Below are 22,657 nucleotides of genomic sequence, written 5' to 3' on the forward strand. Positions count from 1 at the left end.
TAATTTGCCATTGTAATACGTTTCTACCCAAAATACAGGCTCAACTATATATAAAACGTTTGTGCAGCTCCAGTGTGCCTTTACTAGAAGAGAGCGATAATGAAGGAGAGGAGTGCACTTAAAAAGATTAAAATATGAGATATTAGAGAACTATTTACATCATTATGTATTCAGGAAGTCATCACTTTCTACGAAACTTATATGCGAACGTATTAGAGAGTATGCAAGGGAAATTGTTGGGACGACATACAGTTTCATTCTCTTAGGGCCAATATCGAAGATTATAGATACTTGTTGAAAGCCGACCCAAAAAATATTATCCAATGAAGAGAGATAAACAGATGTGCAGACTTTACGACAAATAAATAAAGGTCATAGCCATAAAGAAGAGTTGCTTATATGGGAAGATAAAGGAATGAGTTTTTGCTCTTGAGATTTAAGCAATATAGCTTATAATTTTAATACTTCTTTTTAGTATTTTTCTAATGTACCAAAAAAAAAAAAAAAAAAAAAAAAAACAAGTATCTAGTATTCGTTACAAGGTTTTTCCAACATTTTTTTCGTGGTATTGAATTCCTATTCCATGAAGGCATGAATTAGGATGTTCGATCAATATTAAATTAAACGTTCAAGATTGTGGTATTTAAAAAACTCATCGCGTGAATAACTCATTTCTGACAACTAAGATGAGGTTAACAACATTTGTTGTCATTCTCACGACTCATTGACTATAACCAACTTTTAAAATTAAAAAAAAAAAAAAAAAAAAATTAGAGATCAATTTATTTTAAAAACTCTTAATGAACATTGACTTGTTAACCCAAACAAGTGAAAATTTTACTCCCTCTATCCTAATTTAAGTGTTTTAGTTTGACTAGACATAAAGTTTAAGAAATAAAGAGAAACTTTTGAATCTTGTGGTTCTAAATTAGGAATGTGTATAATGTACTAAAATGTCCTTTGAATCTTATAGTTATAAACTTGTCATGTAGGATGTTTGTATTGTCGACTTACTAAATATAGAAAGAGACACTTTTTTAGAGATAAACCAAAAAGGAAAGTAAAACACTTAAATCAGGACGGAGGGAGTATATGTTATAACCACTTAAACTACAGAGATGTATGAAACTTCCTTACAATAATAGCCTAGATATAATCTAAATCATAAATTAATCAAATTAATCATTCTTATATATATTTTTTTTTTCATTATAGCCAAAATTATTCTGGTCGTCAAGCTACGCAATCCTCCACGTTTAATTGACTTCGGACCGACTTAATTAAGATGATTAAAAGATTCTCACACATGACACATGTATAATAATAATAGTAATAATTACTACATATAACGTACTCCTATATTCTTTTGCATACCTCATTGAAAAGGAGGTTCAAATTTCACATTCACAAATTATTGTGGAGCTAAGAAATAAAAGTCAGCCATGGCTAAGCCTTTGAGTGCACACCCTTCTTTCACCCTAGTCCTAATATTTTTATATCTAAGTTGCTCCTTCCATTTCCATATTGGGGAATGCCATAAGCCAAAAAGAAAGGCAGCTCTTTTCATCTTTGGTGATTCTTTATTTGATGTGGGAAACAACAATTACATCAACACAACCACTCTTGACCAAGCTAATTTCTGGCCTTATGGAGAAACTTACTTTAAGTTCCCTACCGGTAGATTTTCCGATGGCCGGTTGATTTCAGATTTCATTGGTAAGCATTTGCTACTCCTATTACTACTTCATAAAATTTGCATGGCTCAATCAGAGACGGAGCCGGGATTTAAAGTTTAAGAAATTCTAGTCCTTTTTAAGTTACTGAATTCTAAATCAATAATTTGTATACATTGAATGAATGTCTTAAGACAAATATAACCGAAAGCCTAGCTCCGCCCTGATGGCCCTGCTGGTGGCAGAGTTATAGTAGTATCAGGTAAGAGTTCAAACGAATCTGATAACTTTTGTTTAAATCTTATATTTGAATTAAGAAATTTATGGAATATGCATAAATATTTATTTTAAACCACGTAACTAATATGAGTTATAAATTTGGTGACGAAATTCAGAACCCATAAAGAGCTGAGATCAATAAGGGGATTCAATTGAACCACCTCCATTTTGAATTACAAGTATCTAAGTTAAATAATAGAATTTTCTTATACATGTATATAAATTTTTGAATACTTTTATATAGAAATCTTTAAATAAAAGATAGTTCAAAAATTGCTTTAGATCATAAGTTTGAGTCCTAGATGTGATATTTGTACATATTTTGAATCTTCTTATTAAGATTTCTGGCTCTACCACCGCGCTTGATTTTTTTTTTTTTTTGGTCTTTTCGCTCCTAGCCAACCTAGACTATAATATGACAAAACACTGTACTGTACATGTATTGTCTTTTTTATTGTCTTTATTCTGTGACAGCTGAATATGCAAAACTGCCATTGCTGCCACCCTTTCTGCAGCTGGGGAGTCAACACAGCTATTATAAAGGTGCTAATTTTGCCTCGGCTGGGGCAGGAGCTCTTGTCCAGACATTTGAGGGATCGGTATGTCATTCAATTATTTGCTGTTTTTTGTACTTCGTTTATCTTATTAATTTGTGATAGTTACGGCTCATGTTTTCTCGGTCTGCCATATCATGCTTTTATAGTATTTTGCATAGTTTGCTCGCTTTCGTTATTTTTTTTCCGTACTTCTTTGAATTCGAATTGTTTGTCCTTGTACCGAAGGTCTACCGAAAATAGCCTCGCTACCTCTCAAGATAGGGGTAAGGCGCGTACACTCTATCCTCTCCAGACTCACTTTGTGGGATTTCACTGGGTATATATGTTGTTGTTGGCCATATGAGTTTTTACAAAATTTCCTTTTTAGTTAGTTTAAGAAACAGTGATAGGATTAGATTTTTAAATTTGGAATCAAATTAACTTAAACTTTTCATTTTATTTTAAATGAGAAATTTTATAACCATACTATGAAGTATACGATAACAAGTTTCAGAAAACTTATAGTAGCATACATAAATATTCTTTATTTTTCATTGACTGTTCAAACTTTGACATAAATTGGAGCACAAAGTAATTTGTTGACTTAGTATGAACTGAGGGAGCTAGCAATATTAGGTAAGAATCAAATCTAATTGTGACAGCTATGCATGAGCTATCGCCATACTCACAGGATTACTGATTTTGTAACCATAAAAGTAAGAGAAACTTTTAGACTTTTTCAAAAATAACTTAGGAGTAACTTTGACTCACAAATTGCATTGAAGTATTCTAACTGATGGCAGGCTCGTAGCATCAAGTATAACAATAACATACCCGGTATATTTTCATAAGTGAAATATGAGGAGCACGGGTGTACGCAGACCTTACCCTTACTTTTATGGAATAGAGGGATTGTTTCCGAAAGACCATCAGCTCAAAAAAAACATTGTCAGAACAAGTTCAAAGAAATGCACTAGTCAAAAGCTATAATGAAAATACGAAGAAAGAGAGAAAGTACTGACAGTAAAAATAGTAAAAGTGACCAAAGTAAAAAAAAACGCAATTGCAAATGATGAAGAGAGACAGAAAGTATTGACTACCTGCTAGCTGTCTATCCTGATCGTTCGTACCACTAAATATGGGTAAGTTCATATACTAGTACATTCTTGAATTATCAGTATTCAGCAAAAGCGTCCATATTGTTCAGAATTGATAGGACTTGGAAGTGAAAAGCAGTAGTCCCCACTATGCTAGCTAGAGCATTTTGTAATTTAATGGCTGGAGGACAGCTACGTAGTTCAAATACAACCCCTAATTAATGAAGTCATAAGATGATCATTGATCGGTGTGCTTTTTCTATTGCTCCAAGTTGGGTTGAATGCTGTTTTTCTTTTTCGTTTTTTAGTTTCCCATTTGGTATGCAGTATCTATTTTGAAACTACAATAACAAATAATAACAATAACAACATATCCAGTATAATTTTACAAGTGAAGGTTTGAGTAAGGTAGAATGTACGCATATCTTTGTAAGGTAGAGAGACTATTTTCGATAGACCCTCGTCTTAAAAGAAAAGCTTTTGAAGCAGGGTTGCAAGAATAATATGATAGCAAAATAGCTATAGACAAAGCAAATGAAGTCACAAATAGTAATACACATCGTAGAATAATTAACAACTACGCGATTACGAAATAATACTACTAAAAACGAGAAAAGGAGAGGAGCCCCACCCCCCCCCCCCTTTCCCCCTCCCCCTTCCCCTCCCATATAAAGTGCGACAACACTCGGCTACCTATTAACCTAATCCTCGACTCTATACCTTTCTATCTAGGGTCATGTCCTCAGTAATCTGAATTAGTGTCATGTCGTCTTCTTCTTCTTCTGCTTACCTTTACCTCTCTCAACTGCTACTACAACCAACATCTTACACCTCCATACTGGTGCATCCGCACACCTCCTCCTTACATGCCTAAACCATCTCAGTCTCGCTTCCCACATCTTGTCTGCCACAGAGGTCTTGCCCCATATAACTTCGTCCCTGATCATATCTCTCCTGATATTCCCACATGTCTATCTGAGCATGCTGATCTTCGCTACATTCAATTTCTGAACGTGTGCCTTCTAGACTGGCTAGCGCTCTGCCCCATACTAATCTAGCCATCACTTTGTAGAACTTACCTTTAAGCCTTGGCAATACATTTTTATCGCACAGTACCCCGAATACGAGTCTTCATTTCTCCTACCCCGCTCCAATACGACATGCGATATCATCATCAATCTCCCCGTATCCTTAGATTATGGACCCAAGTTACTTGAAATTTTCTCTCTTGGTATGACTTGTGCATCGATCTTCACTTCCACCTCCGTCTCATGTGTTACGTCACTAAACTTGCGCTCCAGATTCTCTGTTTTAGTCCTCGTTTTAACCTGAAACCTTTAGACTTTACGGCCTATCTCCAAACTTTCAGCCTATTATTAACTCCTCTGCATGTCTCGACAAATTCGTATCGTGTATGACCTATTAAAAGGGGAAGCACTTCCTTCAAAATTTTCCTATTCTTATGACTCAAAACATTAAATTTTACTCAGAATGAAATTCTACTTTTCAGTCTATAAGTTCTTGGTAAATATCTGCCGAAATACAGATGACATCGAAAAATTCCGTGGAAAAAAACTGATTTCAAGTAGTGGATATTATCCAAATTATTCCTTCTTAAGTTTCGTGTCTAATTAAATATTACATATCATATAAAATGAAGTAAAAAAAAAATATCCTCACTGCATATGCGTATGATATAATGTGGTATACTATGTTTATCCTAGTCAGTGATTCAACCCTGTATTGCCTAGTTCCGACATTCTGAAATAAACTATGTTGCAGGTTATTTATTAGGAAAATCTCTAAAGTCGATGTTGCTATAATTAGTAAGGTGAATTAATATATTACAGTAGTATGAGTTAGGCGGATTCTCAAAGCCGTTATATGTTCCATTAGCTACTTTAAGTTAGGTTCATTTCCGCTTCAGGATGAGAGAGACCACGTGATATTTATCTGTATCAAATGTTTACACAAAATTAATGTAATTTATTTTAATTAAGTGATTTCATGTAGTAAAGAATACATCGATTAATCATAGTTAAATAATAATTATGTAATATTCCAACACATATAACACTCAAGGGTCTTTTGATTGGTGGTTAGAGTTATGCAGATATTAGTAATGCATGGACTAGTAGTTATGCATGTTTTATTTATTCAAGTACAGTCGAACCTCTCTATAACAGCACCGTTGGGTCCGAAACTTTTTGGCCGTCATAGCGAATTGATGTTATACACCTATAACAATATTGACATTTAAATAAGGGCAAAGGATCAAATTTACCCTTCAAGTATAATTTATAGTTAATTTGCCCTCCATCAAAGTTTGGATCAAATTTGTCGCCTCCGTTAAAGCTAGATCAAATTTGTCCTCTCCATTGTGATACTTGACATATTTGCCCTTATATGATGCAGCGACTTGACTCCACAACACAAAAAAATTATTAATGCTAGATCCACGTATCCCAACCCCAAAAAGAAAATCATTTGAATAATCCATCAATCATTCTCCGAAAAAAACCTTATTATACTATTCTTTTCTTGTAGTGTACACTGTATAGTGTACAGTAGCAATTTTTTCTTGTCCGCTGTCTTCAAAACAATCACCCACACTATAACAATTAACAAGCAACTATATATAAACACTTTATCATCTTCAAAACCCACAATCACAAATCAATTTTCTTGAAAAAGATTCAGAAATGGAGGGTAACAATGTAATTGGCTCCACAGCTCATTCAGCTCCAGTTCCAGCAAGCTCACCATGTGGAGTTGGTGTTATTAAATCTGTATTGCAACAAATACTTTGAAACAGTAACGGGAAAAATAGAAACTGGAAAATACTATGAACAGTATGTTAAATTGTATGGAAAAATGAAATCGAGCATCAATTCGACATGAAGGCCCCAAGGGAAATTATTCCCCTTAATGTACCCGAGGTATTGAAATCTTTCCTCCCAGGATAGAACGATTTACTCATCAAAATAGTGATACAGCAAATTCTGATGACTACGAACCACTCGAATGCAGTATATCACACGAAAGTTTTAAGAAGTGCAGAGAAGAAAGAAGAAGAATATCAGAAAATTTCGTAAGTAAAAATTCTGAGGATCGTAAAATATATAGCCTGTTTGGGGAAAAGGTCGTAATTGTTCACCAGCTTAGACGACGACGGCAACAGTGAGGGGAGACCCTTCTTTGACCCTTTAGCAACATCGAAGGAGTCTTCTACTTTTAAGAGAGAACTTTTCTTTCCACCACCTATGAGGGACAAATGCTTATTTCATAAAGCAAGAGGGAACAACTCATTTTTCCCTCCACTTCTTTCCCTCCATTTCCCATTCAACTATCAATTAAACCCAACAGTTGAAACATTGGGTCGGCATTTGGCTCAGCGTCTAGTACAAATAGGCGTAAACGACGTGTTTTTAGTTCCTGGTGACTTCAACTTGACTTTATTGGATCATTTAATAGCCGAGCTGGAGCTGAATTTGATCGGCGGTTGTAACGAGCTGAATGTTGGGTATACAGCTAATGGGTGCGAACGTACGAAAGCGGTTGGAGCGTGTGTGGTGTTACTGTAGGGGGATTAAGTGTGCTTAATGCTATTGCTGGTGCATACAGTGAGAATATGCCTGTTATTTGTATTGTTGGTGGTCCTAATACCAATGATTATGGGACTAATAGAATTTTGCATCATACTATTGGCTTGCCTGATTTTAATCATTAACTAATGTGTTTTCAAACTGTTACGGGTTAAAATAATTGGGTTGAGTCACGTGATCGACGCGCTTAATTTTTTTGTGTTGTGGAGTCAAGTCACACTTCCATCCATATAAGGCAAATATATCGCGATCCTAATAGTATGTAAATTTGATCCCAAACTTTGACGGAGGGCAAATTTAAACTATAAACCATACTAGGAGGGTAAATTTGACCTTTTAAATAATATTTCGCTGTTATAGGCAAAAAAGATGTATACCATCTAATTTTTCATTTTTAATTGCCATATCCTAAGCTTAATCACACTTTTATAACAAAGGGAAATCTTTTAATGATGGAAATATATAATCATATAATATTCTTTGTCATAAATAGTCTATTAAAGTTTTAAAATATTTGGTCAAAATCTCTACACTTGTAATTGTTAATCATACATATTCTATTTTTATAAATATAATTAAATATTATATTACCAAAAAAAAGAAGATAGTTGTTATATTGGGGTAAAATTACAAAGACCGTACTGTTATAAAATTGGTTGTTGTTGTTATAAGTACAATGTTGTTATAGAAAAGTAAAATATAACCTAAAAATAAGGTTCCGAAAAAAGTTTATTGTTATAGAGAGGTGTTATATACGGATATTGTTATAAAGAGGTATGACGGTATTAATCATTCATGTATTACTTATTCTATATTCTACCCTTCATATATAATACATGGATTCGCTATAGCTTAATACATATGTTAATTATGCAGGATTATAAATTGGTTACCAAACACCATACGTATTTTAATGAATGTTATATAACAACTAAAATACTATCAAATGTGGTAGTAGCTATGTTGATTTTAATACATAGATAACTCACTTTTTAATCAATAACCAAATGATATTAATTTGATGTCAACGCCAGATTCGAATAAACTTTTACCACGGGTTGCATGTTACAAAGTGATAATTAGGGTCCCTTCGACCAGTGACCGCTTTGTACATTGTGTCAAGTTGCTAAAGGCAAGGCCCAAAAACAAAGAAACTGCTGTTTTATTTGTACTAACATACTGATACGTCCCCTCAACAATTGTACGTAGGTGGTCCAGAACCTTAGTCAACAAACAAAAATCACAAATTGGGGCCCTACTCAGTGAAAGGAACGAATTTTCCTTTGAATCGTGTGAACTTTCTAATTAATACTAGCAATACACGCCCGTGCGATGCACGGGCCGAACATATCTATTCACTTCAATTAGCTAATCTTTAAGATTTGTATTTTAAAAATAATTTTTAAAAACATTCTAATTGTTATTATATATAGCAACATATACAAAATATATTTTACGGAAAAGATCCATATATGCCCGCGGACTATGCGAAATTGCACGCATTTGCCCGTCGTTTAAAGGTCAGTTCGCCCATGCCCCTAACGTTACGTTTTTTGGCCACCCATGCCTTGAGTTAACGAAACGACAAAAATATTGAAGGGCAAATTTGTGCGATTCAAGTATATAGTATAGGATCATATTTGATCCATGAAATTCCTAAATATTATGGCACAAAAATAACAATATGGCACAAAATATCACTGCATTCCAAAACATAAAAAACATTTGCAATTACAATTCATGCATCCATCATTACATTACATCTAAATTATACAACCAAAAGATCAAATGCAAATTACAACCATCTTTTAAAAATTATTTTCACAAACAAGAGCACCATTTTACCTTTTCAAAAAAATTGTTTTACTAATGATAATATATTCTTCTTTTTCCAATTAGTTGATGACCTCGATAGTTCTTTCTAGATATTTTTTGTCTTCCCATTCCCAATATCTATACGATAATGCATGCAACAACTACCGCACAAAACATAAACATAAAAAAAATTCATTACAGATCTGCCACAAAAAAATCACAATGAAAAAGAGATAATTTACATTAGACTTATGACACCTGAAAAAACGTCTCCTGCAGTGCTGAAATTTTAATAGCAATAATAGAGAGAATATTACATTTTAGGGATTTATATGGTCTTACATAAAATTTAATGTGGTCTGACCCTTTCGTGAATTCCACGCATAACATAAATTTAGTAAAATTATTTGGAGTCCATGATGTGAGATGGAGTGACGAACCCTTCCACAACTATTTGAAGAACTCGAAGCTTCCGACATTTCATAAACAAGTGAAAAAATAAGATAGCAAATTGTGGGTTGTATGGTAAGTGTGGAGTTTCAAAATGCAGTACCAAAAAATCATTGGCTAGCAAAAAGTGCACTACAAAAAAAAATCTAAGAACTATTGGTACAATAAGAAGTTGTTGCATGCATTGTCGCGTAGATATTGGGACTGGGAAGACGAAAAATATCTAGAAAGAATTATCCAGGTCATCAACAAATTGACAAAACAAAGATATTATCATTAGTAAAACAAATCTTTTGAAAAGGTAAAATGGTGCTCTTGTTTGTGAAAATAATCTTTAAAAAACCGTTGTAATTGCATTTGATCTTTTAGATATATGTATAATTGAGATGTAATGTAATAGTGGATGCATGAATTGTAATTGCAAATATTTTTTACGTTTTGGAATGCAGTGATATTTTGTGCCATATTGTTGATTGTGCCATAATATTTAAGAATTTCAGTGGATCAAATATGACCCTATACTATGCGGAACTGCACAAATTTGCCCTCCAATATTTTTGTCCGATTTCCGTTAACTCAAGGGCATGGGTGACGCAAAACGTAACGTTAGGGGCGTGAGCGGATTGACCTTTAAACGACGTGCAATTTCGCATAGTCCGCGGGCATATACGGACCTTTCTTAGTATATTTTATGTACCATGACTTTAGTTATAATTAAAAAATAGAATTAAAAACATAGGATGGAATTAAGTCTTTGAGATAGTCGGACCTTTTTCTCATCGTCATGACAATGAAAATTGTTCATCCATGTGAAAATTAGTAAGAATATGAGGGAAAATTAATATTTTGATTCTAGATTTTTTTATTTTAAATTCTTCAATATCTTTAATATTTCTATTTGTTGTATATATTGGATTTTTTAATAGCAAAACTAATAAAATATTTTTCTTAAATTAATTAAAAATATATTATAATTTTTTATATTAACAATTATAGATAAAAAGAATTATTACAAAGAAATCAAAATTAGAAAGAGATATGTTATATCGTAAATCACCAAATTTTAATTCCGAAATGAAAATATAAAGTAATACATTTTATAAATGTAAAGAAACAATAATCAGAAAATGCAAAGGAGAGTAAAATAAGTAAAGTATTGACAAAGAAGGAAAACGGGGATAAAAGTCACTCCCTCCCTTCACTTTTACTTGTCCACGTTAATATATCAAGAGAAAGAAAATTTTCTTCTTATTTACCTTTCACATTAATTACTCATTTTCAAATCATTTTTTGAGGCTTTTGAGACTATACATCAATAAATATGGATATTATGATAAAATATATACTTCATTTATTAATTCTTAACGAACGTGAAAAGTCAAAAGTGGACAAGTGAAAGTGCACGGAGGGAATAAATATGTGTACGAGAATTAAAATTGAAGTGCATACTTGTATACATGAGAAGAGAATAAATACTCAGTACTATGACGTATGTCCAAGTGGGATAAAAAAGTAGTTGGTTAAAGTGTACAATTTATATAACATTTGATATAAATTTGCCTTTTGCTATTGTCCGTCCTTTCTTCACGTTTAAAGTACTGACAAAAAAGGAAAACGGGGATAAAAGTCACTCCCTCCATTTACTTTTACTTGTCCATGTTAACATATCAAGAGAGAGAAATTTTTGTTCTTATTATTAATTTTACCCTTCACATTAATTACTCATTTTCAAATCATTTTCCAAAACTATTGAGACTTACAACAATAAATATGAATATTATGGTAAAATATATACTCCCTCTGTCCCATATTACTTGTCACTTTCCCTTTTGCACGCCCTTTAAGAAATCATAAATAAAAGTTATATTTTACTATCTTACCCGTATCTCTCTCCAATAAATACATTCTAATCAAAATTGACTATTTTCAAGAACATTTATTACTAAGGGTAAGATGGGAAAGATTTAATTAATTTTATCTTGGATTTGTAAATGAACAACAAATTAGGACATATATTTTTAGTAATGTTGAGTACTTCATTTATTAATTTTTAAAGAACGTAAAAAGTCAAAAGTGAACAAGTAAAAGTACACGGAGGAAATAAATATGTGTCAGAGAATTAAAATTAGAGTGTGTATGTGTATACATGAGGAGAGAATAAATATTCAGTACTATGACATATGTCCACGTGGGATAAAAAGTAGTTTAGTAATGTGGCCAAGGAATATGGTACTTCATTTGTTAATTCTTAAAAAACTTGAAAAGTCAAAAGTCAACAAGTTTAGTGCACGGAGGAAATAAATATGTCGGAGAATTAAAATTGAAGTGCATACATGTATACATGATAAGAGATAAATATTCAGTACTATGACATATGTCCATGTGGGATAAAAAAAATAGTCGGTTAAACTATACAATTTAACTTGAAAAGTCAAAAGTCAACAAGTATAAGTGTATGGAGAAAATAAATGTGTCGGAGAATTAAAATTGACGTGCATACGTGTATACATGAGAAGAGATAAATATTTAGTGTTATGACATATGTCCACGTGGGATTAAAAAATAGTTGGTTAAACTGTACAATTTATATAGCTTGTGGTACAAATTTGTATTGTTGTGTTGGTCGTCTCTTCACGTTTATATATAATAGAAAAAATGAAATAATTCCCCAATTCCAATTTATGTGAAATAATTTTGACTTTTTACTTTTCGCTTTTACTCCTAATGAAAAGCTTTTATAGCCATACAAATGTAATGATCTATTTAAGATCATAAATTTTAAAAATATTATAGCTAACATAATTATTACGGCATAATTAAGATCACTGATTTCAGAAATCTTCTTTTATTCTTACACTTTATGCTGAATCAAACTACGTCACATAAACTGAAACGAATTGAATATTTACTTAAGTTTTGTATTATGTTTCTTTACGTGAGGAATTTATTTATTAATTTGATCAAGCGCATGAAACTACTTTATTGATGTGTGGCTGTGAAAGTTGATAAAAATCTTTGTTTTTCATATAGGATTATGTAAATTGTTTCTTCTAAAAGTTTAACTTTCGCAAATGAGATATATAATTTTTTTTTTAATTTAAGGTTAACTCTTGCAGCAACTCATAAGTACGTTCATGTTTTGGCTTATACAGCAAATGTTGTTATATAGAACATATAATATAACATAGCATGAAAGATCAATTCCGCACAAAATATGGTTATAATAGTGAAATATTATTATAGAGGATGACTATCGTAAAGAGTCGAACCGTAAACCATTTTTTTGTTCTTCAGGTAATCAATATGAAGACTCAACTCAAAAACTTCAAGAAGGTGAAGACTTGGTTGAAAAAAAAGTTAAGCAAATCAAAATCACAAAAGCTTTTGTCAAATGCAGTCTACATATTTAGCATTGGAACAAATGACTACCTAAGTCTCTTTGTGACCAATTCCTCAGTTCAAGTCTCTCCTCAATACGAAAAAATGGTCGTTGGCAACTTGACAACCATCGTTAAAGTAAGTTAACATGCAACAAGTATTCATCTAAAGGTCATACATGAGCAGGTTAGGTCGAATTTATGCGAGTTAAAGTGGATCAATATAATAAATGATAATCCAACTTGCCCAAAGTTTGTTTGGAGCAAAATTGGTCAAATCGGGTTATAACCAATTCGCCCAACATGATCCAACCCCCTCATTTTTCATTTTTTGCATTTTGAAAAGACAAGATTAAAGATGGTTTTAAAAAGTAAATTATTAGCTTAAGATCTTCTAAATTTACTATTTAATCTCCGGTCTTCAAATTTAATTTTTTATATTTGAATTTAGGTTGAATTTTGACCAGTCAAATTACACTATTTTAACCGTTTTGACCCAACTTTTAATGTGTTATTCGAGTTCAACCCATTGCGTCAAGTCAGTAAAAGGGTCATGACTTAATCTGTTTAAATTTGGACGAGTAGCTACAAAATTGAATTGTTTTTTTTTTTTTTTGTGACTTCTAAACTCATCCACTTAGACTGCCTTGTGTCACCTTAATCTCCTCCTCTTTCAAATTTTATTGTATAATAAAAAATACATATGATTTCTGCAGGAGATATACAAAATTGGAGGCAGGAAATTTGGGTTCCTTAATTTGGGAGACTTGGGTTGTCTACCAGGCTTAAGAATTCTCAATTCATCTAGCAAAAATGGGTGTTTGGAGAAAGCTTCAGCCTTGGCCAAGTTACATAATGTTGAGTTGTACAATATCCTCCTGAAAATGAAGAAACAAATGAAGGGGTTCAAGTATTCACTCTATGACTTCAACAGTAGTTTAAGAGAGAGGATAAATCATCCCTCCAAATACGGTATGCACTATTTTTAAATCATTTCTTGATTGATATGCATGATTAATGTGAGTAATTGATCAAATATCCTTCATCCCTTATCTTGTCATATATCTTCTACTTCGTATTAATGGTCCGCTCCGTTGTTATTCCTAAGCTCCATAATTTTTGTTTTTTAATTTATCTGCTTTGACTGAAGTCTGAAAGTATGCAATATGTCAAAAAAACACCTGAATTTATCGCCTTATCCCGAGTTTCACGCCCCAACTATCAATTCTTTCCTTTTCATACCTGAACTATCACCACTATGTATTAAAACGCACCTCAACTATGAGCCTCCTTTAACTACCTGAACTATAGTTGAGGTGTGTTTCAATACATAGTGGTGACGATGTGAGGTGTGTTTCAATACATAGTGGTGACAGTTCAGGTAGGAAAAGGAAACAACTAGTAGTTGGGGTGTGAAACTCACGAAAAAATGATAGTTCAGGTGTGTTTTTGACCATTAACTCAAATTAATATAAATATTATGGAGTGAAATCATGCTTTCGAAGAATTCAAAACTTTCAACCCATAAAAATTAAATTTTGGATTCATTTTTGAATCAAACTATAACGTTATAATTGTTATAGGGCTCAAGGAAGGGAAAATAGCATGTTGTGGAAGGGAGAAATTTAGAGGCATACATAGCTGTGGAGGGAAAAGGCCAGTGGGACATGAATTTGAGCTTTGTCAAAACCCAAGTATGCATGTATTTTGGGACTCCTATCATCTAACTGAAACAATTTACCAGCAAATGGCAGCTGAAATGTGGAATGGGCCTTCTAATTTCAAGTCCCTCTTTCAATGTTTGTGAAAGAGTTACTCGTTGTTCCATATTATGTAATAGTATTTGATTGTATACAAAATTTATCATAGAAAATAAATTTTTAAGTAGAAGCAAAATTTTAACTTCCAAATATCGTTTCTCAACTTAACTTTAAATATTACATTCAAAGTATCAACTAATTCATGTCTAAATGCAGTCTTAATATACAATTGGTTCACTTCTAATTCTTCGTCCTTTTTTCTTTTTTTCTTTTTCATTTGCTTTCCAAGATCCTGTAGCAGCTTCAACCGACCTTGTTTCAGTTATGATATTCAATAGTACAATTTCTTTCTACCATCCAGTTGTCAGGAGGGTACAATTGAAAATATATTGTCAATAACTTAGGGTGTGTTTTTTAGAAAGTTTCAATTTTTCCATCTTTCATTGGTCAAATTTCTTAAGTAACATTTTTCTCTAGAAAAACAAGTTACTAAAAAATGAAAAAAATGACTTTCATAGTGTGAGTAGGAAAAACAAGTTCCACAAGTGTCGTTGCACATTGATTGTCTCTTCTCCACCCTCCAACATCTCACCCCCTACCTCCATCCTCATAGTCCCCATCTCCATCACCCCCACACTCCTACCCGCACCTCATCCCCACCTGTCATAGTAAATTATATACAAATATTTTGGGATAATATTTTTTTACTTACATACCAAGGACAAAAAAAAAACACTCATCTTTCAGAAAAAATATTTTTTAAGAAAACAGTTTTCGTAGAAAATATTTTCCTTTATAGCAAGCACACTCTTAAATAGGGGTGTACAAAGAAAACCAACAAACCGCACCAAACCGATAATCCGAATCAAACCGAGAAAAAACCCGACTAGTGATTTGGTTTGATGTTGGAAAAAAAAAAACTTGATCATAATTAGTGTGGTTTGGTTTTAACTAAAAAAAGTTAAACCAACCCAACATTACATGCATATAATTTTTAAAAATATTTTATACATAAAAGATATACTTATAATGTAATTTATAAATATTTCTTAAGTTTTTTTTTATAGCTTTTATCTTTTAACATATTATTTCAAGTTTGGACTTAGAATTTTGAATGTTCCAATAAGATTTATAGCCCATAGATGTTAGTAAATCAAATAAAGTCAAACCCAAATCAATATTAATGCTAACAAAAGTAATTCAAGCCTAACAATAGGAATGATAATAATGTTGGATATCTATTATTTAGTTTTGCACTTAATTTTATTTTTTTCTTTATCATGTAATTAATACTTATTAGCCGTACTTATTTTAGCATTATTTAGTATTTTTAGATGATGATCATTTTCATTATGCCTTATTAATTAGCAATATTTATTTTATGCTATTTCATTATCTTTTTTGTTAAATGGAGTTAGACTTGGTGAACTATTTGAGGTCGTTGAATCGGAGCCGTCGGATCTTCGGTTGTGGATCTGAGCGGCGGGATGTGGTGGTGAACGAGTTGAGGTCGTTGAATCTGAGCCGTCGGATCTCCAGTTGTGGATCTGAGCGACGAGATGTGGTGGTTGCTTGTGGTTTGCGGAGCTCCAGTTGCTCGTCGGAAGAGAGCTCCGGCAATCGTGTGAAGGAGAGGGAGAGGAGAGAGGTGTTGTTGTCTTGGTTCGTCGCTAGAGCTCCGGCAGTAGGGCGGCGGCGGTTGCGTTAGTGATTAGGAAGGAGAGAGAGTTTTTTAGGTTTCGGAGAAGATGTAAAATCTGAAATGTGTAGTAAGGGAGAATAGAGGGAGGTATATGTATTTTGGTATAGCTAGCAATGGTAATTTTGAAAAATTAATTTAGCTACTAAATATAAATAAATCAAAAGGTAGTTATTATCAGTAATTACCTCTTAGAAGAAGCACACCAAGTATTTTTCCTTTTTATTTCCGGTTTCCTCCTAAGGGGTTGTTTGGTTCAAGGGATAAAGAAAAATAATTTAGAAATAAAATGTGAGATCATTTTATTTAGATTTTTGTTTGAATTGTTATTTTTGATATAAACAATCTCGAAATTAATTATGATACAGTTTTGCTGTAATTTTTCTATCATATTCAATATGAGATAATATGTCGAGATTAGCTATTCCATGATAAAACGATCAAATGACATAAATGTTATTGGGCAACTTACACAAATGACTACACTTTGGGTTTTTTTTTTAGGCATAGCTACACTTTTACTAATTACATTTCGTAGCTACATTAACGTGTATTCAAATTCGGCTGTATTTCGTTGTATTCAATTCGGATGTATTCAATTCGGTTGTATTCATTCGTCGCTACTTTTACATTGTATTCAACTTATTGTATTTAAATTCGGTTGTATTCAAACAATATAAATGCAAAAAAATACAGGGATATTCAGTTATATTCAAAATTCACCATATTCATTTATATACCAAAAAAAAAAAAAAAAACTCCTTCGAAATACAGGCAAAAAATACATGAAGAAACATTGAATTTCACTCTAAAAATATAACAAATACATTCAGATCTGAGATACAAGAAATAAGATATACATAAAGAAACGCTAAATTTTACACTAAAAGAATCACGAATACACTCAAATACATTCAGATCTGAGATACAAGAAATAAGATACACTCAGATCTAAGATACAAGAAATAAAATACGCTCGGATCTGAGATACAAGGCATAAAATACGCCGGAGATCGTTGGGGTCCACTGTTCCAGTCAGATTTGGGCCTTACCGACGGTGGTTAGAACTCGTCGGAGAAGATGGAGAGGACACGAGTCAATATTATTATTTTGCTTTTCACAAAATTAGAGTTGAGCATAGGAGTAATCTAGTTATGTTGGATGAAAATGGATGGTTGCTCTAGTGTTAACAATTAGGAGTAATATAATGATGTTGAATTTTTCAAGAACCGAAGGGTACATTATTCATAAGTTGATTGCTACTATAGGTTTAGTTGATTGATAATCATATTATAGGGTATGCAAAATATAAATATGTTGCTTATCAAGATCGAACACACAACGTTAGAGAGAACATTTGCAACTCCTTGAGAGAGAACCATTGCACTAAACCTTTAGCTTGTGTCAGGGGAGGAGTTAGGGTGTCAACAATAGTATACATACCTATAAATTTAAAATTTCACCTATTTATACAATATAATTTTGGTGGTGTGTCACTTGACATTGGGATAACTCCGTTTCCCCCGACTATAGGTTTAGTTGATTGATATTATTGGCGTACGATGTGCATAAAGTGTATGCAACAAGTTATCTCTTATATGTTTGAGTGGGTTGCTTATCTTCATGGTGGCGAGAGAAGATGGGCGAGAGAGAAGGAGATGGGAGAAAATGAGAGAGAAGAGGGAAGAGAGCAGTGAAGAGAGAAGAAGGGGAGGAGTTAGGGCTCGTTTGGTATAATGGATAAGGATTAATAATTCTGGGATTATATTTGAGATGAATTTATCTCATGTTTGGTTGGGATAAAATTGTGGTATAACTAATCCCGAGATTATAGTGTTATTTTATCCCTGTGGGAGGGTGGAATAACTAATTCCGGGATAACTTGTTTCCAACCAAACGACCTCTTATTGTATTAGTTACCTTGTGTAATTGAAATACAACATTTAGCTACTAGATGTAATTAAAATAAAGTGTAGTTACTAAATATAAATATCTCTTATATGTTCTCTATACTATTTAAAATTCCCAATGTTATTCTGTAAAGCTCTTCTTCCAAAGCCCTTTAAGAAGGATAAAATAAAATTAAAAATAAAAGTTTATTCAAGTTTATTTCTTATAAAATAAAACACAGATTTTATATTATCATTTGTATATCTCTATTTATACAATGAATCAAACTTCTACTAATTTACAAAATAATTTTCTTATTATTAATCTCTGCAGTATAATATCGATACAATTTGTTTTCCAACTAAATGACTCCTTAGAATTTCTAAATTCTATTTCCTTTCCCTAACATTGCTTGTTTCTCCAATTTCCCATCATATCTTCTTGTTAAAACATTTAAAGTGTCCTCCTAAATTTCCCTCATTTTGGTTAAACCATTAAGGGGATTGTAAGTAATATAAAGGATATTCTTACAGTGATATACAAAAATAAATTTATATTTAATATAACAAATAATACTATTTTACTTTAAAAAAAAATAGCAACAAAAACTTTACAAACTATATACAACCTCCACCAAATGCCATAATAGGATTTTTTTTTGAATTTTGTCTGTTCTTTCAGACAAATTTTAGCAGTTGTTGTTCTCATCCACCCCCGACTGTCGCTTGTCTACCACCAACCGCCTCTACTCCATTGGACAATAACAAGAGTTTTCTTTTTCGCTGGAGTTCTCTCTATGGATTCAACTTCTTCTTCTCTCTATGTACAATTATATATCATTGTATATTATTGCATGTGATATGTATACATTTAAAATACACATGACAACAGTGAGATACAATGACATACACAAGACCTACAAAATATACACATGATAAACACACAACATACAGCGCGCACACATGTATATGTTGTTGTATGTACTTTCAAAATCATGTGTATGTCGTTGTATGTACTTGTATATCTTGTGTATGTCACTGGATGTACTGTGAATAAGGGGTGGCAAAATGGATAAAAAATATGGTTATTCGCCCGACCCAACCCACTTAAAAAGGGTTGGATATCCAACCCATTTAAAATGGATCCAATATGAGTCAACCCATATTATCCACTTCAAATATGGGTAAAACTCACAACATATAAGGTGAGTTCGGTATGTCAATTTTCTCATATTTGTTTGTTTAAAAATTTTGAAAAATATTTTCTTTAGAAAAATAAGTTCGTTAAAATGTGAAAATTGATTTCCCTAATAAAATTAGAAAAAACAATTCCCACATTTTACATTTCACCAACCACCCCATCACCACCCAACTCACCCCCCCAGTCCTCTCTAATTTTTTAAAGTTTCTAATATTTTTTTTGGTTTTCTACACTACCCACCCCACCCCTAAAAAAAAGAATTTTTTTTTTTCAAAAAGTTTTTGATTTTTTTTTTTTACACCTCCCACTCCCTGCGACAACCACACCACCCCTCCAAAAAAAATTAAATATTTTTAAAAGTTTTTATTTTGGTTTTGTACCCCCCTTCCCCCCACCCCCACCCAACTCACCCCCCCCCCCCCCCCCCCCCTTCCCCCCGCCAAAGCAAGCAACCCCTTCCAATTTTTTTTTTTTTTTTTTTAAGTTTCTAATATATTTTTTATTTTTTTATTTTCTACACTACCACCCCACCACCCTCAAAAATACAATTTTTAAAAAAAAGTTTTCTGAAGATTTTTTTTTATTTTTAGAAGTTTGGAAGGGAGGAATGGTGGAACTTAGGTGGGTGTTTTTTGAAAAAAAAAATCTTGGAGGTCGTGTCATTGGAAAGTTCAAGTTCTATTCTTCCCGCAAATGTTGAGGGGCAACTATGTGCTAGGGATTAGATCTGTGGACAAGAAGGTAATTTAATCTTCTCCATATTAGCTACATGAAGTCAACATCTTTGAAGTAGCTTTGGATAATATGGCTATCCATATTATCCGTCGGGTATCCCATTTTTTATCGGTATTAAACATGTTGATCCATTTTGGTTAACCCATTTTGACCTCTAGAGAGAAGGTTTTTTCCACCCCCCCTAACTGTGATACATAGGACATATAGTAATAACAGAGTCCGTGGCATTTTGCACCCTTAATGTGTGCTCTTTTTTTCAACTTGCACCCTATCCTATTTTTTTTTATGATTTAAACCCCAATCTCTTTATTTCCTTGCAAAACAATAAATCCACCCTTTTTATAAATTTACCATGAGGGCAAAATAGGAATACAAATAATATATCTTTTTTTCCTTCAATTTATTTATTTTATTAGGAGATTAGATGAAGTAAAACTCTTCCCGCCTTCTACCCTGATATGTTGAAATTAGGTTAAACCCTCCAAGCTTTCATCAAAGAAAGTGGTAAATAATTTACAAAAGACATAGTTCAATACCAGTAAATTTCATGGATAAAAAGCAAGGAGAATTGAAAAGATCAATTGAAGAAGGAGAAATTGAAAAGTAAGATATCTTGTATACCGCTTTTGCTCTTATTTATTTTCCCTTGTGAAAACTGAAATCACAACATTTACTGACTAGAACATAATGATACCAAATGAAATAAAATCAAGATGCAATACTTGAATTTCAATATAAATTTCAAGCTCGTTTACATTTCTCAAGCTCAACTATAGAAAATATTCTCATGGAAAGCTCAACCGTGGAATTTTGCATTGTTCCTCTCTTAATCCTCCACCGAAGGGACCCAACTTATGATAATGATAATAATCTTGGATTTTTTTAACCAAATTACAGAGGACTAATTTGAACTTACCATCGTAAACCACAAGGCTTTTCTCTCTATTGTTTGGCTTGCACTTGTTGCACAAAACTCTTGTGTCATTATATCCTATTGTGATTTCACTAGCCTCTTTTGTTAGAGCCTTTGCCTTTATTCTCTGTTTTGGAGTGCAAAGTTGTGGGATGGTGCTTGTATTCAACTTCACTTGGAGTTGTCTCCTCGTTTTAAACTCCTTCTCCTTGTTAATACTCCTCATGGCGCATTGAAACACACACAAGGGAAAGAACTCAAATCTTCTTGGAAAAAAAAAAAAAATTTGCTTCAATACCCAAACGAGAAAAGAGCATTGTCTTGAGAAATAGGCAATGCGAAACAAATGTTGTGGAGGACTCACGCTCCTATTACAAAAAAAGATATGCTGCACATGGAATAGCCTCTCCGTTGCAGGTTATTGTGGGTTAAACAAGCATCCTAATTATAAATTTTTATGGAATATTCTGGTATCAAATGTAGTTTTTCAATTTGTTTGTTGTTTTGATTTTATTTAGAAATTATTTGTTTGCTAAAATCGTCTTATATGTTGCATTGTAACCGGTAAGGATGATGGACTTTTTTATCTAAGATTTATAGGAGGTGAATTTGTTAATGTACCGAAGGATTTATTTGGGAGGTTCTGTTGTTTATGTTGACAAGTGTGATCCACATATATGGTCATTGCAAACCTTAAACTTGATTGGAACAACAAAATTAGGCTATAATAATATTCTTGGTTGGCATTTCAAACTACCTATGACGGACACTGGTGCTGGTTATATTCAATGTTTGACTGATGCTGATTGTGATCTAATGGTAAACACTCTTCCAGCTAACAGATTCTTTGAAGTATACATTACACAAGCTGAAAATGTGGAGTCAAGTAAGCTCCAATGCTAATAACGTTTGTGAGGATAATGGGGTGCAAACAGATTTGGGTGCGTTTAAAGTTGGAGGAGATAATCATATTTCCAGATCTACAAAGATAAGTATTAACTTAGACGACTTTGAATTGGAAAGAGCAGAATGTAGCGGGGATAAGAATAATGATATTGACCAAGAATTGGAGCATTTTGAAAATATGAATGAAAGTGAAGAAGAGTTGAATTGTTTGGAGATGGATTCAGACAGTGAATGGCTTGGAATATGGGATTGCACTGGAAAAGAAAAGGCAACTGTGCAACTGAAAGGGAAAGAAAGAATTAAACGAAAGGAGGATGAAAACAAAAATCTAACAGGGAGTGGTGAAGTTGGTGCAACAAAGAGTAGAAAAGGGAAGGAAAAAAAGAAAGATAAATTGATGGAAGAAACTAAGGGTAGATTTTAGGGTTATTATTGGAGGACTCAAGTTCAGAAGCTAAGGATGATAACATCTCTTCTAAAAATGATGAATCGGATGACATGGGGAATATTAATGGTGATGATGATCAGGTTGAAAATGTTGCATTTAGGGCAGATCTAGAGATGGCTAATCCAGAATTTATATTGGGAATGACATTAAATCAACAGAAATTTGCTTTGAGAGCTTACTCTGTTAAAAACAATAGAAACATTTCCTTTAAAAAGAATGAGTGTAAAATTTTGCAAAATGTTCGATGGATGTCCATGTATATATGCCTTTAGAA

At 32.7% G+C, this 22,657-nt stretch overlaps 1 protein-coding gene across 1 annotated transcript; it reads left to right on the plus strand.

Annotated features, from left to right (window-relative positions):
* Positions 1–1,364: 1,364 nt before the first annotated feature.
* On the plus strand, positions 1,365–14,834 carry LOC132040500 (GDSL esterase/lipase 5-like). Its single transcript, XM_059431153.1, has 5 exons — positions 1,365–1,716; positions 2,427–2,551; positions 12,750–12,971; positions 13,549–13,804; positions 14,416–14,834. The coding sequence occupies exons 1-5, from the start codon at positions 1,443–1,445 to the stop codon at positions 14,637–14,639; spliced, it is 1,101 nt and encodes a 366-aa protein (XP_059287136.1). The 5' UTR covers positions 1,365–1,442; the 3' UTR covers positions 14,640–14,834.
* The last annotated feature ends 7,823 nt before the right edge of the window (positions 14,835–22,657 follow it).

This window comes from Lycium ferocissimum, chromosome 12 (assembly GCF_029784015.1).
Source record: "Lycium ferocissimum isolate CSIRO_LF1 chromosome 12, AGI_CSIRO_Lferr_CH_V1, whole genome shotgun sequence".
Lineage (NCBI taxonomy): Eukaryota > Viridiplantae > Streptophyta > Magnoliopsida > Solanales > Solanaceae > Lycium > Lycium ferocissimum.

Coding starts and splice junctions, on each gene's coding strand:
- LOC132040500 (XM_059431153.1), top strand. CDS start 1,443: ATGGCTAAGCCTTTGAGTGCACACCCTTCTTTCACCCTAGTCCTAATA. Junction 1,717..2,426: donor GTTGATTTCAGATTTCATTG/GTAAGCATTTGC, acceptor ATTCTGTGACAG/CTGAATATGCAAAACTGCCA. Junction 13,805..14,415: donor AAATCATCCCTCCAAATACG/GTATGCACTATT, acceptor TAATTGTTATAG/GGCTCAAGGAAGGGAAAATA.